We start from the raw sequence: 16,497 nt of genomic DNA, 5'->3' as shown, positions 1-16,497 counted from the left end.
TTGAGATGTATCTTGTCATTGGAATGAATAAGGAGCCAAGATGGTTCAAAATGCTGAACAAAATTCAACAGAAAATCTGTCTTTTGGGCCTTTTGAGTGCAAATGTTTCGTTTTTTCCTCTTTCATAAACATCAAACATTGCACAGCCCCTTCAACTGATAGACGACTCCTGAGGTTTGAGCCATTGGTTAAAATCCTGGTTTACTGCTGATGATGTTCATAGAGTTCCATCTTCTCTCAAATTATTTGGTTCCCTACTCTCTGCCTCTTCTGTCCTGTCCTGTCCTGCGCAGCTGTTCTGGAAAAACCCCTGGAGAAGAAAGCGGGCCGTAACTACGGACCCCCCGGCAGCAGGAGACTGGTCTACTTCATAGACGACCTGAATATGCCCGAAGTGGACGCGTACGGCACGGTGCAGCCTCACACGCTCATCCGGCAGCACATGGACTACCACCACTGGTGAGGCTCTGACGTTAGCATGCAGCCGTGTGATAATACATCATATATATGTGCATGAACAAGCATTTGCTGCGTGAAAGAGGAGTGTTATGTCTGGACTGTAAAACAGCACACAGGCAGTAGAACTGTTCCTCACTGTAATTGCTTAAACGATGGCCGGTCAGACAGTTTCTCCATGTGTTAACGCAGAAGGAGATGATTCAGATAACGGAGCGCCAGCAGCTGACAGGTGAAATGCCCTAATAATTCACATGAACAGCCTTTCCTACTGAAAACAGCCTCCATTTTTAGTTTCCAGACAGATGCCTGCCTCACTATCAATGCGTTGCAACTTTTATGAGTGTCAAAAGTCAAATGTGAAGAGCGGGGCTGTTTGATTCCCCCTTAAAAGGATTTTGTTGCTCGTCTCCCTGACACACTGAGGCCATTCTGAACATGGTTCCAGCGCGTCAGACACAAGCCGACTGGCTTAGACACGGTCAGCCCATTAGAGATATGCTGGGAGGATTCCAGGTATGAAATTGAGAGGAAGGAGGATGCTACTGAGCCACGGCAGCTTAAGTAGGAGCTGAGGCGTCCATATCAGCAAGAGGTGTATGTGTGTGTGTGTGTGTGTGTGTGGGGAAGGTGTGTTCAGTCTGGGAGTGTGTGAATGTGTGAGAGAGATTGTGAGTATGCAAGACTGTTAAATAATGATTTCTTCATATGTCTGTGTACTCTCAGGTATGACCGTAATAAACTGCTTTTGAAGGAAATACACAACGTTCAATATGTGTCCTGCATGAACCCCACCGCCGGCAGCTTCACCATCAATCCACGACTGCAGGTACACACACACACACACACACACAGCATACACACATCTTCACACAGCACATCTTGTTCCACTGGTTATGCAACACACCGCTGAGGTTACATGTGTACTAAGTCCTCCTGCACATGTTATCATAGACAGCCTTGGTGTTTGCCTCCTGTTGTTAAACTGAGGCCACGTCATGTGCTTCTCCTTTCCCATTTGTTTATTGTAATTTTTTCCGACCGGCACATTGTTTGTTTTGTTCCATGGGAACATTTGTTCCTTCATTTGTCAGGGCGCTCATGCAGAGACCGCTTGATTAGATTCTGACTAAACTTTAAGAAAATGGCTTCAACATAATTCACCATTTAGGAAATTACATTTGTTTTCCTGAGGGCGGTTATTAGCTCATTCGTGTGTGTTTTTATTTATTTATTTATTTTTGTACAACAGACTGAACTGATGTGATCTGATGTATAAAACTTTAAATGCTCCTCCATCAGCCCACTTTTCATGGACAGTCTCATTGACCTCCACTGCTGCTGCCTCCACTGCACCATCTTAATCTCAGTCATTCAGCCTCTTGCTCCCTCTCCTCCTGGTCTGTCACCATCCTCCCTGCAAATAAGGAGGGTGGTGACAGACCACACTCAATCTAGACTGTTCCGCTCTGTGGTTCCCTGATGGTGGAACAAACTACCAGAGTCTGCCAGAGCGGGATGTCCCACCTTCACTGCAGCACAGGATGATATGGGCTAAAATTTATATTAAAGTGTAATTTGAAGCATGCGTTAACAAAATACATCACAGAATATTCATCTGGATTTTTCATATAAATGCTTCTGAAGAGATATTTTAAGAACATTTATTCTGCAGTTTGTGCAAAAAGTGCAATAATAATAAATGTAAAACTTTTTCTTAAATTACTTCCATCCCAGAAAAACACTATTTTCAGGCAATACAAAAAAATCAAGCTGTGCAACATGAAAATTAAAGGGATAGTTCAACATTTTGGCAAATTGGCCTATTGCCATAATCCCTATAGTTTTAGCAGTAGGTTTATTACCTTTAATTGTCGGTGCAAGCTGTTTTTCGATCAGCGGGGCAGAGATGTGAGCTCTGCACAGTGCATGGTACTTCCGACTTTCCCTCATCAAACTCAATCCATCCATCCAACAACTCCAAAACACTCTCATGGACAAGTTGTGACCTGCACATTCACCATGCTATGAAAATAGACTATAGGGATTAATGGCAAATATGCTGCAAATAACTCAGTGTACAAGTTTACCTGGCCTCAGCTTGTTCCCTGTCCCTCCATGTTTGTAGAGAACATATTCTTTGCTTTCTTCATATTTCAATATGTGCAGTGTTCCCCAGATTTTGACTCAGACTGTGGTGGCCCACCCCCCCCCCCCCCACCCCAACATGAGAGAGTCTGAGAGGTTATGATGCACTCGTCAGTAACTCTCAGGCGTTGTCCTGCTCACACTGCACAATTAAAATTAGTGGCCCTGATATGAATCAGTGGGCTACTAATCCACACCTATGGGCACTTTGGAGTCTCCTAACAACCTGATATGCATGTTTGTGGACTGTGGGAAGAAGCTGGAGAACCTAGAGAGAACCCACGCAGACACAGGGAGAACAGGTAAATTCATATAAAGGAAAAATGAAAAAAATATGATGAAAAATGATACACGGTTCCATATTTAAACGAGACAACCTGCCTGCTGTCATGACCTCCTATGTGTTCCGTAATCTATTACGTTTAAAGTCTGTTTATGTTCAGTCATTTATATTCCCTTCATTATCTGCAAACACTATTAAAGGTCAAAACCTTCTGTCATAAAGTCCATCTGTCATAAATACATAGTTTCGTCCTTTGAAACAGCTCAGTAACATCCTCCAACAGCTGCTCACTGCTGTTTTTATCAAGCTTTTTAGACTCAGTGGAACAGGAGGAAAGAGACGCAGGCAACGCTCGTTAGTTGGTTTAATTCCCCTCATGTTAAAAAGAAACACACAGCGGCCGAGGACAGACTGAGGTCTCCAGTGTTGAGGTCACACAGATTGCACGCACAACCTTACTGCCGGCTGCGCTGCTGGGAGAGGACGCTCATTATTAGCTCCACCACACCAGGTCACAGGTCTGAGCCGTCTGAACAAACAAACTCTGCTGCTGTTTATCTGCTGAGGACTGACATCATTCACACTGTCACTCCTTCATCTTATCTTCAACTGATGCTCATAAGAGCTCATGTTATCCACCATTTTTAACTCATCACCATCGTGTTATAGTACCAAACTGATGTTTTTGAGTTCATTCACAGTCATGACATCATATATAGGTAATCCACTACAGAGTGCTGATAGGTACGGAAAATAAAATAAAGATGCAGCTTTGAAGCATCTTTGTCTTCATGTAACATTATAGTTTAGATTTGAATGAAATAGTTTAAATTTCATTGGAATCACTCAGAACTACCAGTGGCCACACCTCCTGCTGCCTGGTTAGATCACTAATAGTACATGTCCAGAAAAGCATCTGAAATAATCTCCTTCCATACTGTCATACCTGAAAAAGTATTTCCCCCCTTCCCCTTGCATATTTGTCAAACATATTTTGATATTAGACAAAGATAACCCAAATAAATATAAAATGAATGAATGCTTTTAAATGAACCGTGGTTCGCTGGAGTCCCAAAGCTTTAGAAATGGCTTTGTAACACTTTCCAGACTGATAGATGTCAATGATTTTGTTTTTTCATCTTTTTCTTGAATTATTTTAGATTGCAGCATGATGTGTTGCTGTTTTAGATCTCTCAGCCTCCTTCACTTTGTCAGACAGCTTCTATCGATCCAACCAGTCTGGCAGTGATCAGACCTGGGCGTGGAGAGTGAAATTGAACTCAGCTTTCCAAAAATAAAATTGGTTTATCACAGTTAGTTCATGATTTAACAAGGTGGGCAATTACTTTTTCACATAGGGCCAAGTAGGTTTGGATAGCCTGTTCCCTTAATAAATGAAATCATCATTTAGAAACTGCATTTTATATTTACTCGGGTTATCTTTAACGTGTTTGATGAAGTGTGACAAATATGGAAAAAAGGAAGAAATCAGGAAGGGGTGAAATATTTTTTTCAAAGCACTGCAGAAAATACTGTGGATGAAAAACAGCAAAGAGTTTTTACATTAGAATACAGAATTCATCTGAGCAACAGCTGCCAGCAAAGGCAGCAAGGTCAGTATTCACCGCTGACAGTGGAGGCTGATGAGGACCAATCAGGAGGCGAGGCAGGTGTCAGCAGAGTCTCCAGAATTCTCAGTTTTAGAGACTTAAAGAATCCAGAGTCACGTAGATGCCCTGAGTAAACATAGAGAGCGTGATGTGTTCACTGAAGAGAATCTTTATGAAAGGAGAATCCTATCAACTGTCTATGTTGTATGGAAAATACCAGTGGGCTCTGTGCAGACAGCAGCCAACACCATGAGAATTATAACTGAGATGCTGATGGTCCAAGTTTAAACTAAACTTGGAGAAGCACTTTTCCAAAGGACAGTCATAATTATCTCATGTTTGAATTTAAAAGGCAGATTTGAATGAGTGACAGTCCCTGTCCACTTAAAGCAGAAGTAAGTGGTCCGGTCGTTTTCGCTAATGCTGCGTTCCAGGCAGGCTTTTGAAATCGTAAATTACAGCTTCAAGTCACAACTTACGACTTTGTAGCGTTCCAGGCAACCCACTCGTGTTTTTCCGACCTGTTTTACCGGTGAAAGTCACTATAACGGCCACTCGTAACTTCCGACCCGTGAACTCGTACCAGATCGAACTGGTATGACTTCACGGTCGGAAAAATACGAGTTGCCTTGAACGCACCATAACAGTCCTCGTCCCTACGTCGCCTCATTCACGGCGTCCCTTGGCTGCACACACAGCCCTGCATGCCGTTCTCTCTCCTCATTGGATAAAAACTGTAGGATACGATAAATGTTTTCTCTTCGGCTCAGAGCAGAGCAGAGTGACTGACAGACCCGTGTTTCGGTCCAAACACTCTATGTAAGTGATTGCTGTCGGAAGATATAACTATTTAAGACTTATATTAACACAAATATATCACTTACTTCTGCTTTAACTGCTCCAAACGCCCACGGAGTGACCTTTGCTGTTGGTCCAGAAGACAACAAACCGCATCATTAGTGAAGAGAAGCACATTCACCTCCACTTCGTTCTCCTCTTTGTCTGTATCCGCAGCGCCACTTCTGCGTTTTTGCGCTGTCATTCCCCGGAGCCGAGGCCCTGAGCACCATCTACACCTCCATCCTGTCCCAGCACCTGAGAGGGGAGGGCTTCAGCGTGGCCCTGCAGAAGAGCTGCCCCACCCTGGTCCAGACGGCCCTGGCCATGCACCAGCGCATCTCCTCCACCTTCCTCCCCACCGCCGTCAAGTTCCACTACATCTTCAACCTCCGAGACCTCTCCAACATCTTCCAGGTGAGACACACACACACAATACCAATATATAAGTTCAACACAATGCCTTGTTAAAAGTTATAGTGTAAAAGTTGTGTGCTTCTTCACATCCCTCCCTTTTTCTGTCTCAAACGAGGAGTTAGATATTTCTGCTCTGTTTCTGTGGCTCTGCTTCCCATGTGGAAAAAGCCAGGCTTCTGTCACTAATTTCTCATCTAAATGATTATTGATTTAAGAGCCGGGCTCTGAAAGCTAGAAATAAGTCTGAAATAAGTGTAACAGAAAATAGAATGGATTTGCACTTCCATGGGTGTTAGTGATGATTTAATGTATTTAAATGAATATAATATCAGAGCAGGAAGGCTGTCAAGGGAGAAGCTTTTGGGGCAATATTTCTGTCAGAATCCTCCACGGTTTCATGGAGGGCAGGCTCTCTCATTTAACATACTCGGCTGTATAATTAATGCTCTAAGCCACTCAGCTATAGGGACTTCATTTTTCATCATTCCACACAGGAGGCAGCTCTGGATTCTTACTATACTCTTACTATACTGTGTACTGCATGCAAACTAAAGGTGGGATAAAAATGCTGTTCTGAATACACCATCGGTATTTCACATATTAACAATGCATGAAATAACTATGAGTCATGTAAAAGGAGTCGTTATTCATCTGGACACTGATGGTGCAGGTTGGTTGAAAGCTTAGAACAGGGGTACTCAAATACATTTGTCGAAGGGCCAGAAATTTTCTTAACAGACACCTTGGGGGCCGCACATTCAAATAGGCCTAGATTGAAATTAAATTCACCTTTTTCGTCTAATTTATTTTTATTTTACTTGTAAGCACATCATTTTTATTTATACACTTCATGGTGTTTTGTATGATATAAAATGAAAAATCTTGACATTATCATATCATTTACATATCATGCTGGAGCTTTACACTGCTGACTTGTATCCTCAGACATGCCCTGTGATTTTCAACTTAAATATGACCTGACCATCACAGGACGTCTGACTCTGTTCTGAGGATACAAGTCATTGGTCCTGAAATGTGTGTTTCTCTTCTATAACACACATTCTACATCTCGGAGGCGACGTCTTTCCACACATGGGCTTTTCAAACGAGGCAGAGCTCAGTGGGAAACAGTAGGAGACACAGGCCGATGGAACCGGGACACAACACCGGGGGAGAAGCAGGTCGTGCAGCTGTGCACCGCAGACGTGCACGAAAAAACAATTGCGTCTCATCAAATGCGCGCGGCTACGGCTGTTGAGTTGTGAGCGTGCATGACGCGCGGCTATATTGAATGGGTTTGAGCGCGCGCAAAAGACGCTTCATCTGAACGGCCCCCCATGCATGATGCACACACAGTTGAACCAAGACGGTGGTCAAAATCACCCACGGTCTCTGCAGACAGGCAGGGAAAACCCTGCAGTCCAGCCCGCTCCCCAAACACTCGCGCATGGTGATTTGGGTTCGTCGGCGTTTCTGTATCCCAGTGCAGCGCCTCACAGGCACACACAAACGCTACGCACGTGTTTCCATGTCCCAGCGCTTTGACTTACAGGCGCACGGAGCCCGAGAAATACAGTATACAGTAATATGTAAACTAGTAGAACTCAGTCGCGGGCCTGATTGGAAGGTTCGGCGGGCCGGATGCGGCCCGCGGGCCGCCTATTGAGTACCGCTGGCTTAGAATGTATATAAAGAAAGAGTGGTTCTGAAGATTCCCTCAAAGATGTGTCTGCAGCACATACTGGTTGGTGGTGGGCATCTGCTCACCTGAGGCCACGGCCTCAATTATCCATAACTTTTTTTTGTTTTTTAAAGGCATTTTTGGGCATTTTTGCCTTTAAAGGGTTGGTTATCAAAAAGTCTCATATTAATGTGGATGAATCTAAGGTACCCATTTGTTAATGGGTCCATTTTCGATAAATATATAGTTTTGTCTTTATCATTATTTTGTTATTATTATTATTATTAGTGGTCAACTCGCCCAGCATTTCCTACTTTCGGTTTCCCGGACGCTGCCTGGCGGGTCATGGGAATAACGCCGCCGAATCGCCATTTATGGTCAGAACTACGACGGTATCTGATCGTCTTCCAACCTCCGACTTTCATTATTGATCAATGAAAACATTCTTGGCAAATGTTTTCGCTTTGGTCCGTCTTGCGCCGGTCCAAGAATTTCACCGTGCGCACAGAGGCTCATGGGAAATGTAGTGTGAAAACACTTCGCTTTCTGAAACTCCTCATTGTCCCTTTAATAGACAGAATAGTGGCGAGAGAGACAGGAAAGTGGGGAGAGAGACTGGAGGAGTGGCATAGTGCAGATCAACACGTTTACGTTTTGTTCCAGTGATCACTACAATGGGTACTGCCAACATGGGATGAGCACTTAAAGGGATAGCTCAACATTTTAGCAGATTCACCTATTGCCATAATACCTATAGTCATAGGAGTAAGTTCATTACTTTTAATTATCGATGTTTTGGAGTTGTTGGATTGTGTATTTGATGAGTTTGATGAGGGAAAGGCAAAAGTATTGTTCGTCTCTATTGCGTTAGCTGAGCAGCTCACGTCTCTGCCCCGCCGATCTAAAAACAGCTTGCACCGACAATTAAAGGTAATGAACCTACTCCTAAAACTATAGGGATTATGGCAATGGGAGAATTAGCTAAAATGTTGAACTATCCCTTTAATTACTCAGCCTCTGAGCACCCCAATAATCTATAACTTTAAAGAGGTCCTAAAACGTCTCTCTGAATGCCATTCAGTTTCCAGTACCCAGTAAAAACTCAGTGGTAGGGAGGGTCTTGCAGATATTGATTGACATCTGCAGTATAACCTGTGGGGTTGGACAGTAGAAAACAACATGCACTCTGTTGTAGAGGATTTCTCTCTTCCACTTTCACCTCCACCTGGTACAGCATAGGTCCAGACTCTCAAACTAGCCAGCAGGTCCAGCACTGAGGTTGCCATGGTGACTGGCAAGATTAAAAGTTTGAGAAGGTATGTAAACATTCCAGAAATTGATTAAATTAGATGCAAAATTAGGACGGGTGCAGGATGAGTCATCAAACATCTGAATTTGTTTAACAGGAAGAGAAAATAGATTTTGATGTAAAAAAAATACTCAAGTAAGATTTTGTTTATATGGGGATATAAACGGACAATTAACATGGATACAAGATTAAAGCTTGGAAATACATTTTTCATTCAATGGGGACTGTAAGCCTTGATAAAATGTGTGAAGGTGAGTTGTACAAACATGCATCCCAGTTGTTATGAAGGAGGAAGTTACTGCTACAGAGACCAAATCTGCTTATTTCAAAGACAGGTATCAGATGAGCAGTCTGAGCAGCTTCATGAGGCTGTACAGTTACAGTAAAGCTGAATCCTAACACCAGCATGTCCCACACAACACTATCTCACAGTGGAGATGTTTAGTGGATGTCACCATCTGACTTTAGAATGCTGTTTAAAATCAGTTAGAGCTGGGGCTGATATGATGATTTCCAGGAGCATCTCAACAAATGAGAATATAACTGTCAGGTCAGCAGTGTTCTTCATGATAGTGCAGCTACTGAACCAGGCTCAGGAAACCTCTGCAGGTGGTTGAGGTTCATTAGCTGATTAGAGTGTGACATCATGAGGTTACAATAGTGAACTTTTTCACTATATTCTAATGTTTGAAATGCTTAATTTTTGGTTTTCATTAAATGTAAGCCATAATCATTACAATTAAAAGAAACAAAGACATTAAATATTTCAGTCTGTGTCTAATGAATCTATAAAATATATGAGTTTCAATTGTTTGAATTGAACTACTGAAATAAATGAACTTTTAATGATATTATCATTTATTGAGATGCACCTGTATGTGTTGCTGACAAATTAAAACCTTGTCCTGGTGATGGTGCTCAAGGAAACCTTCATTTTTTTGCTTTGTCATAACTTTGCATCTATATTACCTGCAGGACAGCTTGTTTGCATCAGAGATGAGAAGCAGGAAACAGAGGTGTGAGCTCACCCCCCTGTTTCTAATGTGTAGTCTTTAACACCAAGTGATAATGATGATGATGATGACATTTATCAGACTCCACCCTGCTCCCTTGTGAGGTGTAGTTGAGATATTTTACTCAAGTCTTTGGCTAGCCAGTGAAATATCTTAACATCTATGAAAATTTAATTATCAAGGTTTTTCTACAGAAATGCAAATTACCCAGGTGATGACCAGTACTGTGTGTTTGTTGAAAAGAGAAGTTCACACCACACCTGGAAAGTCACTGTGGGATGTGCAGTGCATCTCCTGAAAGTTTCCGGCCATTGGAAAGAAAAGAGGCCCCTCTGACAAGCACTTTGTTTTAAACATACTGAGGCTTTCCTGTATGACTGCTGGATTTTAGCCATTATAATGAGCTTTGCTTTGTACCAGGTTTAAGCCTTCTGCACTTTGAGATTAAGCGTAATTACCATCCCTAAGCGCAAGCCCCGATGACCCCGAGACTTTCCCTTTTAGAACTTTGATCACACATAACACTGCCTTCAAGCAGCAGGGGAGTTCAGCCACGCCACAACACTTTGAGGCCGGTGTTTGAAGAGGCCCATTCTGCACAGTGTGACTGGATGTCCAATAACCACAGAAAAGAAACAATGTCAAAGCTCTGTCGCCGCTGCTCTCTCCACCCAGAAAGAGAGAGATTGTAGAGAAACCCAGGAAAAGGACTCCTGGAGCTCGTTTGAAGTTTTCCTGCCTAAATTCAGCTCCCGGCTCTAACACCTTAGGACCGGTGGGAGGGAGGTGAGCAGCCCCGCGGCTCACAGCTCTGCCTCCGCCGCAATTCCCCCTCCGTAACATCTGTGCTTTCACACCGTCAGAAGTGGGAGAGTATTTGGCTTGACAGTACAAACGCTTCCTCTAATTTCGAGCACGAGGTCTAAATAGCTGTCACTCACTGTTTTTCCAGCTCGACGTCTTAGATGTTTACCTCAGCTGAAATAATTGGGTGACTTTTTGTGATTCGCTGTGTTGTTTTATTTTTTTCTTTAACTTTGCAGCTTTGAGATGCAGCCAAAGGGAACTGGTTCATTATGATCAAGTCTAATGAGGCTCAGAGACAAGCTCAGAGAGCGTGTGTGAGTTTTTTAAAGGTGTTTTTAAATGCGACAAATGAAGCGGGTCCAGACTGTGGTCAGGGTTGCATCTTTATGAGTGGATTTTGATTTTTTTTCTTTTTAATTGCACATCACTCAGAAAAAAAGACATAAACAGAAGAAATAACAAGAATAACAATCATAAAAACAAGACTGAGAAACACCAAAGGTGAAGAAAAAAATATATGAAGAAAATGTATACATCTGTATACTGTATACACAGGATGAACATCGGCATCACCGATCTTAATGCAGTGAATATTGATCCTTTGCCATGAATAATCTACTTGCTATAACTCCACCATGCTCTGTCCAACATGGCCAGATTTTGTAGGCTACATTCCTGCATTTAGTTACACTCACAACGCCACCTCACGGCAAAATGAAACGTCATGTTTTACTCTTTTTCCTCATTTATCCCTCCGGGCAGGTTGTCCTCAGCCTCACAGTCCTCCTGCTTGTTCTTGATGGTGGGTTAATGTGAATATTGTGACTATTAATTTAAAGGGGGACTATGCATGTCCGGTCTCTCCTCCTCTGTGTCTCTAACCCTCCTCTCCTCCATGTGCATTTGTTTTCAACAAAGCCGGTGAAAAATCAATCCATGGAGCGGTGGATAACGTTATTTATCATCTACCATGTTACCATGTGTATATTTAGTCGTATTTGTCATAAACAAGAGATACAACACATTAGCATACTCACAAGCGGCCGACCCCTGAAAATAGAAAATGTCCCTTCGCTGACTTTTCCATTCTGTGGTCTGATACAGACAGATGTACCTACTGTGGTGTCTCTGGCTCCCGCTGTCGGACACAGTTGACAATTTTATATAAGAATGCAGTAAATCTTGTCTGCTGCCACATGGTCCCTGCAGACCAACGTCTGAACATGGAGTCCAACTGTCGCAACGATGACTGTGAGCCGTGCTGCGAGCCACTCACGGCATGGAAGTATCCCATCCATTGCTCCATGTGGCTTTGATTATCATTGTGATGTAATTTGCTTCTGGAGTTAGGGCTGTTTTGTTGTATAATTAGTAGGAGCTTTTTCTTGCACTTTGTCCCTGATCACCCTGATGACTTCATAGCATCTCCTTTGGGGTGGTCATCGTACCCCATGGGTGTTAGAACATATGCACCACGAGTGTACAGTTGCCAAATCACACTAACAGGGCTAGACAAACAGTTTTAACAGAAAGGGAGCGTTGTCAAGGAGCTGCGTTCGTCTGTGTTCGTTGTCTGCCATGACCAGCGGGCATATCTGGAGGCCTGTCTTCCCCACGTCAGCCTAAATGAGCTCCTCTGCACTCAGGAGGCGAACAGGAGACGGGGGGAGAGGGGGGGAAGACGGACAGAGTGAAAGAGGACAGAGACGAGGGAAAGGGAAAGAGAGAGAGAGCACACAGGAGACTCTGAAGCCGAACAGTACTGACTGTACAATATGTCTGTATGATGTTCCGCGGATAGTCAGCTGGGTGTTTTTTTTGTTTTAGGAGGAGGGGTGGTGGTATTGTTTGGGGCTCGGAGCAGCTGTCAGGCTACAAGGAAAGCATGCCCGCAGCCGACTGCCTGACAGACAGACAGATACACGCCGACACCCAGAACTCTCTAATCCCTCTCCTGTGAGTGGAACAAAGCGCCGAAAGATCAGGGACAGAGCGGTGGAGATCGTCTGCCAAAGTCAGACGAAGAGAAGGAAAACAAAGTCCCCCCCCCTTCTCAATTTGTCGGCGCTTTGCTCGTGTGTTCGATCGCTACGACGAACAGCTAAGCCGCAAGTATGAGTGTTATGTGAAGTTGCCATATGGTGTTTTGTTTTGCTCAGGCACACACTTTTACACACACACAGACACACACACAAATGCACTGTGTCATGAGTGACACCATTAAGCAATGAAATGGGGTAGAAAAAGACAGATCTATTAAGAGTCAAAGCATTAGATCATTCACACGTACTTTGGGGGGAAAAACATCTTGATGTTTTGTAGATCTAGGGAAGCGGCAGTAATTCTGCTTCAGTTTGAACCTTCAACACACTCATCCACACAAATGACCACACACACACACACACACACACACACACACACACACACACAAACACGCAAATACACAGAGCGCACCTCCCCATCTGCACCATTACACAGTGGATTTAGCAGCCAATTGTCACATTCACTGGGCTCAGATATGAGATCAGATTCAGCTGGCTTTACCCCCGGAGATGATTCTGTTGATTAGAATAAGTTCTGGGGCTGGAAACAACACAACATCTGCTTGCCTCAGCCTCCTGGGTGACAGTGCACAGAGGGGAACAAACAGTGCCTGGGCGCCGGCCCCGCCCCCCCTCTCCTCATCCTTTGCGGCACCTGTTCTGCGAGGTACCCAGATTACAGTGCCCGTTCCACTCGGCTGCAGCGTGAATGGCCCTGTGGGAAAGGCAACACCTCACACAGGCCTCCTCCAGAGACACAGTCATCAATCATCAATCATCAAACATCCACCAGCCTCGACTGCTCATTGTCATCATTTGCTTTTTTTTTATTCAACAGAGGATGACGTAGGAATTATGAGCAGGAAATATTTTGATTAGAGAGAGCATCACTTTGGTCTTTACACAAATGTCTTCACAGCTACAGTATTGGATGGATTGCAGACATTCATGGAAGAAGAACTGTGAAAGCCCTGACCTCAGCAGCAGGACAGGGACGACATTTTTGTTTTTTAAAGGAGACATGTTATGCCCCCTTTCCACAAATTAAAATAGTTCCCAGGTGTCTTAAAGACATGTCTGTGACATGCTTTGGTCAAAATACCTCAACGATCAAACATCACAGCTCTTCTCATCCTCACAAAACAGCCCTGTTCAGAACGGCTGGTTTCAGTGCCTGTCCCTTTAAATGCAAATGAGCCACTGCTTGCCCCGCCCCACTCCTTCTACTGGTACCACGTAGGGGTGGGGTTTTGCAAATTTGAAAACTAATGACATCACTGGAAGACAACCAAGTGAACAACTCGTAAAAACCACATGGATATCAACCTTCAACCTGCAAATTACAGATTTTTTTGTCAGTTCTCACATTTTTGGGGCCGGAAGGCAAGACAGAGACCCAAATACATGCTAAAGAGCCTTCAAAAAGTTATATTTCCATAATATGTCCCCTTTAACTAAGGACTTAACCAATCTTGGATAGATTTCCACTGAATGTGTGAGTTAGTAACAACTCTGTCTCATAACATTCTGTTATTATCTCATAGCGTGGTGAATTTGTAGGTTGTGTGGAGTCATTGGATTGTGTATTTGATGAGTTTAATGAGGGAAACCAAGAAATCCCATGAGCCTCCGTAGCGTAGCTCTGAGTAGCTTGCGGCTCTGCCCCGCCGATCTAAAAACTTGCACCAACAATTAAAGGTAACAAACCTACTGCTAAAACTATAGGGATTATGGCAATGGGCCAATTTGCCAAAATGTTGAACTATCCCTTTAAAATTACAGTAAATGATGAATCATCCCTTTATGTGATCATTGATACTTGTTATACAACAGTAATTTTGCATCTATAAAATGCAGTCCATTAGTCATGTACATTACTTTTCTCTTCTTGGTGTGAATTTTTCAGGCTAAAATATATAACAGTTGGTTCAGACGAGTTTTTTTTCGTGTTTGGAAAAAAAAAAGAAAAAAAAATCTTTGGAAGCCACACAGGAAGACACACACTCATTCTTCTGTTTTTCATAATTCATTTCTTTCATCCAGCACCTGCCTATAGAACTTATCGCCACACAGCAGCACGTACAGTATGTGACAGTGCGATGAAAGAGCAGCGCTGCCACTGCCTCCTCAGTGTCTCTGACACACCTAGTAACAGCTCCTCCATTCAATATCCATTGATTTACTCACAGTGACTGTGCTGTGTCCTCCTCCCTCTCCTCCCTCCCTGCCCAGGGCCTCCTCTTCTGTACCAGCGAGTGTCTGAAAACCCCTCCGGACCTGCTGAAAATCTACCTGCACGAGTGCAACCGGGTCTACAGAGACAAGCTGGTGGAGGAGCAGGACTTCCAGGCCTTTGATAAGCTGCAGGCGGACACAGTGAAAAAGTTCTACGAGGTAAGAGTTTTTACAAAGTTCAGCGGAGGAGGACAAGAACGGGAGACTGGAGGATGGGTGGGGATGGAGGGAGAGGAGGCGGGGGAAATCATTAGGCTGCCTGCTCTGTGTCTGGCCCTGGACATCAGTGGCCAACACAGCGAGGAGAAAGAGGAGTGGAGTAAAGGGAATGTTTTGGGTGGGTGTGGGAGAATATGGGGCAGGGGGGGTGCAGGAGAGGGGTTGGAGAGAATATTAATCAGTGTGGTTTGGGGGGGGGCGGGGGGTCTGGCTGTCAGGGTCTGCACTGTCAGCCCAGCAAATTGGAAAAACATTCTAATGGTTTTCTGTCCAGTGTTCCCCTCACTGCCCTCTCTGGCTCCATGGCATGCACACTAGTCATGCCACAATGAAGAACCTGACAAGTATATGTGTACACACACCCACAGACAGAGAGGAGAGGGATGGGGGTGGGGGTGGGGGGAGGTAGGGGGGAATAACCCACCCACTCCATGATATATTATTCAGAGCTGGCACCTTCTGTAAACTTCTGACAATTTGCCCCTGTGCCACGGAGCAATATGCCTGCATGTTTTCTTGCTATTTTTACATGCAAACAAGAACGTCTTCAGAGACCGCCGCTCGGTAGGAGAGCGCTTTCAAGTGATACTATGAAAATGAAGACTGCACAGGCACATGATAATATATATGTGACTTTGTGCAAAAAAAAAGAAAAAGAAAAAAGTCGTTCATCACACCTACTGCGGTTTTTTGCAGAGGGAACAGACATCCCGAAGAGACACACAAAATCTCTCCAGTGGAATATCGGTGGGCCCAACAGTTGCCAGGGTGAAAATGAACTAGGTCACCCTCGCGCAGCTGTGATATTCAGCTGTGTCCCTGTCCAGACTGTTTAAGCTTAACACTAATGTTATGCTGACAGGGTTGTGTGTGGCTCTGTATGTTTACCACTGCAATGTGTGTGTGTGTGTGTGTGTGTGTGTGTGTGTCCCTCCCCGAGGACATGGAGGATACTCTGGAGCAGATCAGGGAAATGAACCTGTACTGCCACTTCGCCCGTGGGCCGGGGGAGGCCAGGTACATGGCTGCAGAGTCCTGGAGCAGCCTCAACAAAACCCTGCTGGAGGTGCTGGACAGCTACAATGAGGTCAATGCCACCCTAAACCTGGTGCTGTTTGAGGACGCCATGGCTCACATGTGAGTGGAAGTTTTAGGACCCCGAGGAGAGAGAGAGAGCGGGGAACAGTGTGTTTGTCGGTTCACTTAATGTCTGTCAGGAAAATCATCTAGCTTCGCAGGTATTTTAGGATTAACAGTTCCATTAAAGGACTGTCAGAGGCAGAGTCAGGATGCAGAGCAGAGGTTCAGTCTGAAAATATGTTTCTGACGGAAGTGTCAGGCTCTTCTTGTTGTTTAACCGACTGGTGACCTTATCTGTTCTACATTTTTCTAACTGTCAGCAACTCTATAGCAGAGTATGGTACAGATGGTACAGACTGT

The 16,497-nt window shown here is 44.1% G+C and overlaps 1 protein-coding gene across 1 annotated transcript in view; it reads left to right on the top strand.

Annotated features, from left to right (window-relative positions):
• The window catches only part of dnah9 (dynein, axonemal, heavy chain 9), a 186,307-nt gene that overhangs the window by 75,104 nt on the left and 94,706 nt on the right, over positions 1-16,497 (top strand). The window contains exons 45-49 of the mRNA XM_085760635.1: positions 294-459; positions 1,183-1,285; positions 5,512-5,751; positions 14,836-14,997; positions 15,998-16,194. Of these exons, the coding sequence (XP_085616761.1) occupies positions 294-459; positions 1,183-1,285; positions 5,512-5,751; positions 14,836-14,997; positions 15,998-16,194 (868 nt within the window). The remainder of the gene's footprint in view (positions 1-293; positions 460-1,182; positions 1,286-5,511; positions 5,752-14,835; positions 14,998-15,997; positions 16,195-16,497) is intronic.

Source organism: Trachurus japonicus, chromosome 19, assembly GCF_045865225.1.
Source record: "Trachurus japonicus isolate A0001 chromosome 19, Traja_1.0".
NCBI lineage: Eukaryota > Metazoa > Chordata > Actinopteri > Carangiformes > Carangidae > Trachurus > Trachurus japonicus.
The sequence above is the reverse complement of the archived record's forward strand: the minus strand, read 5'-3'. Positions and strand labels throughout refer to the sequence as shown.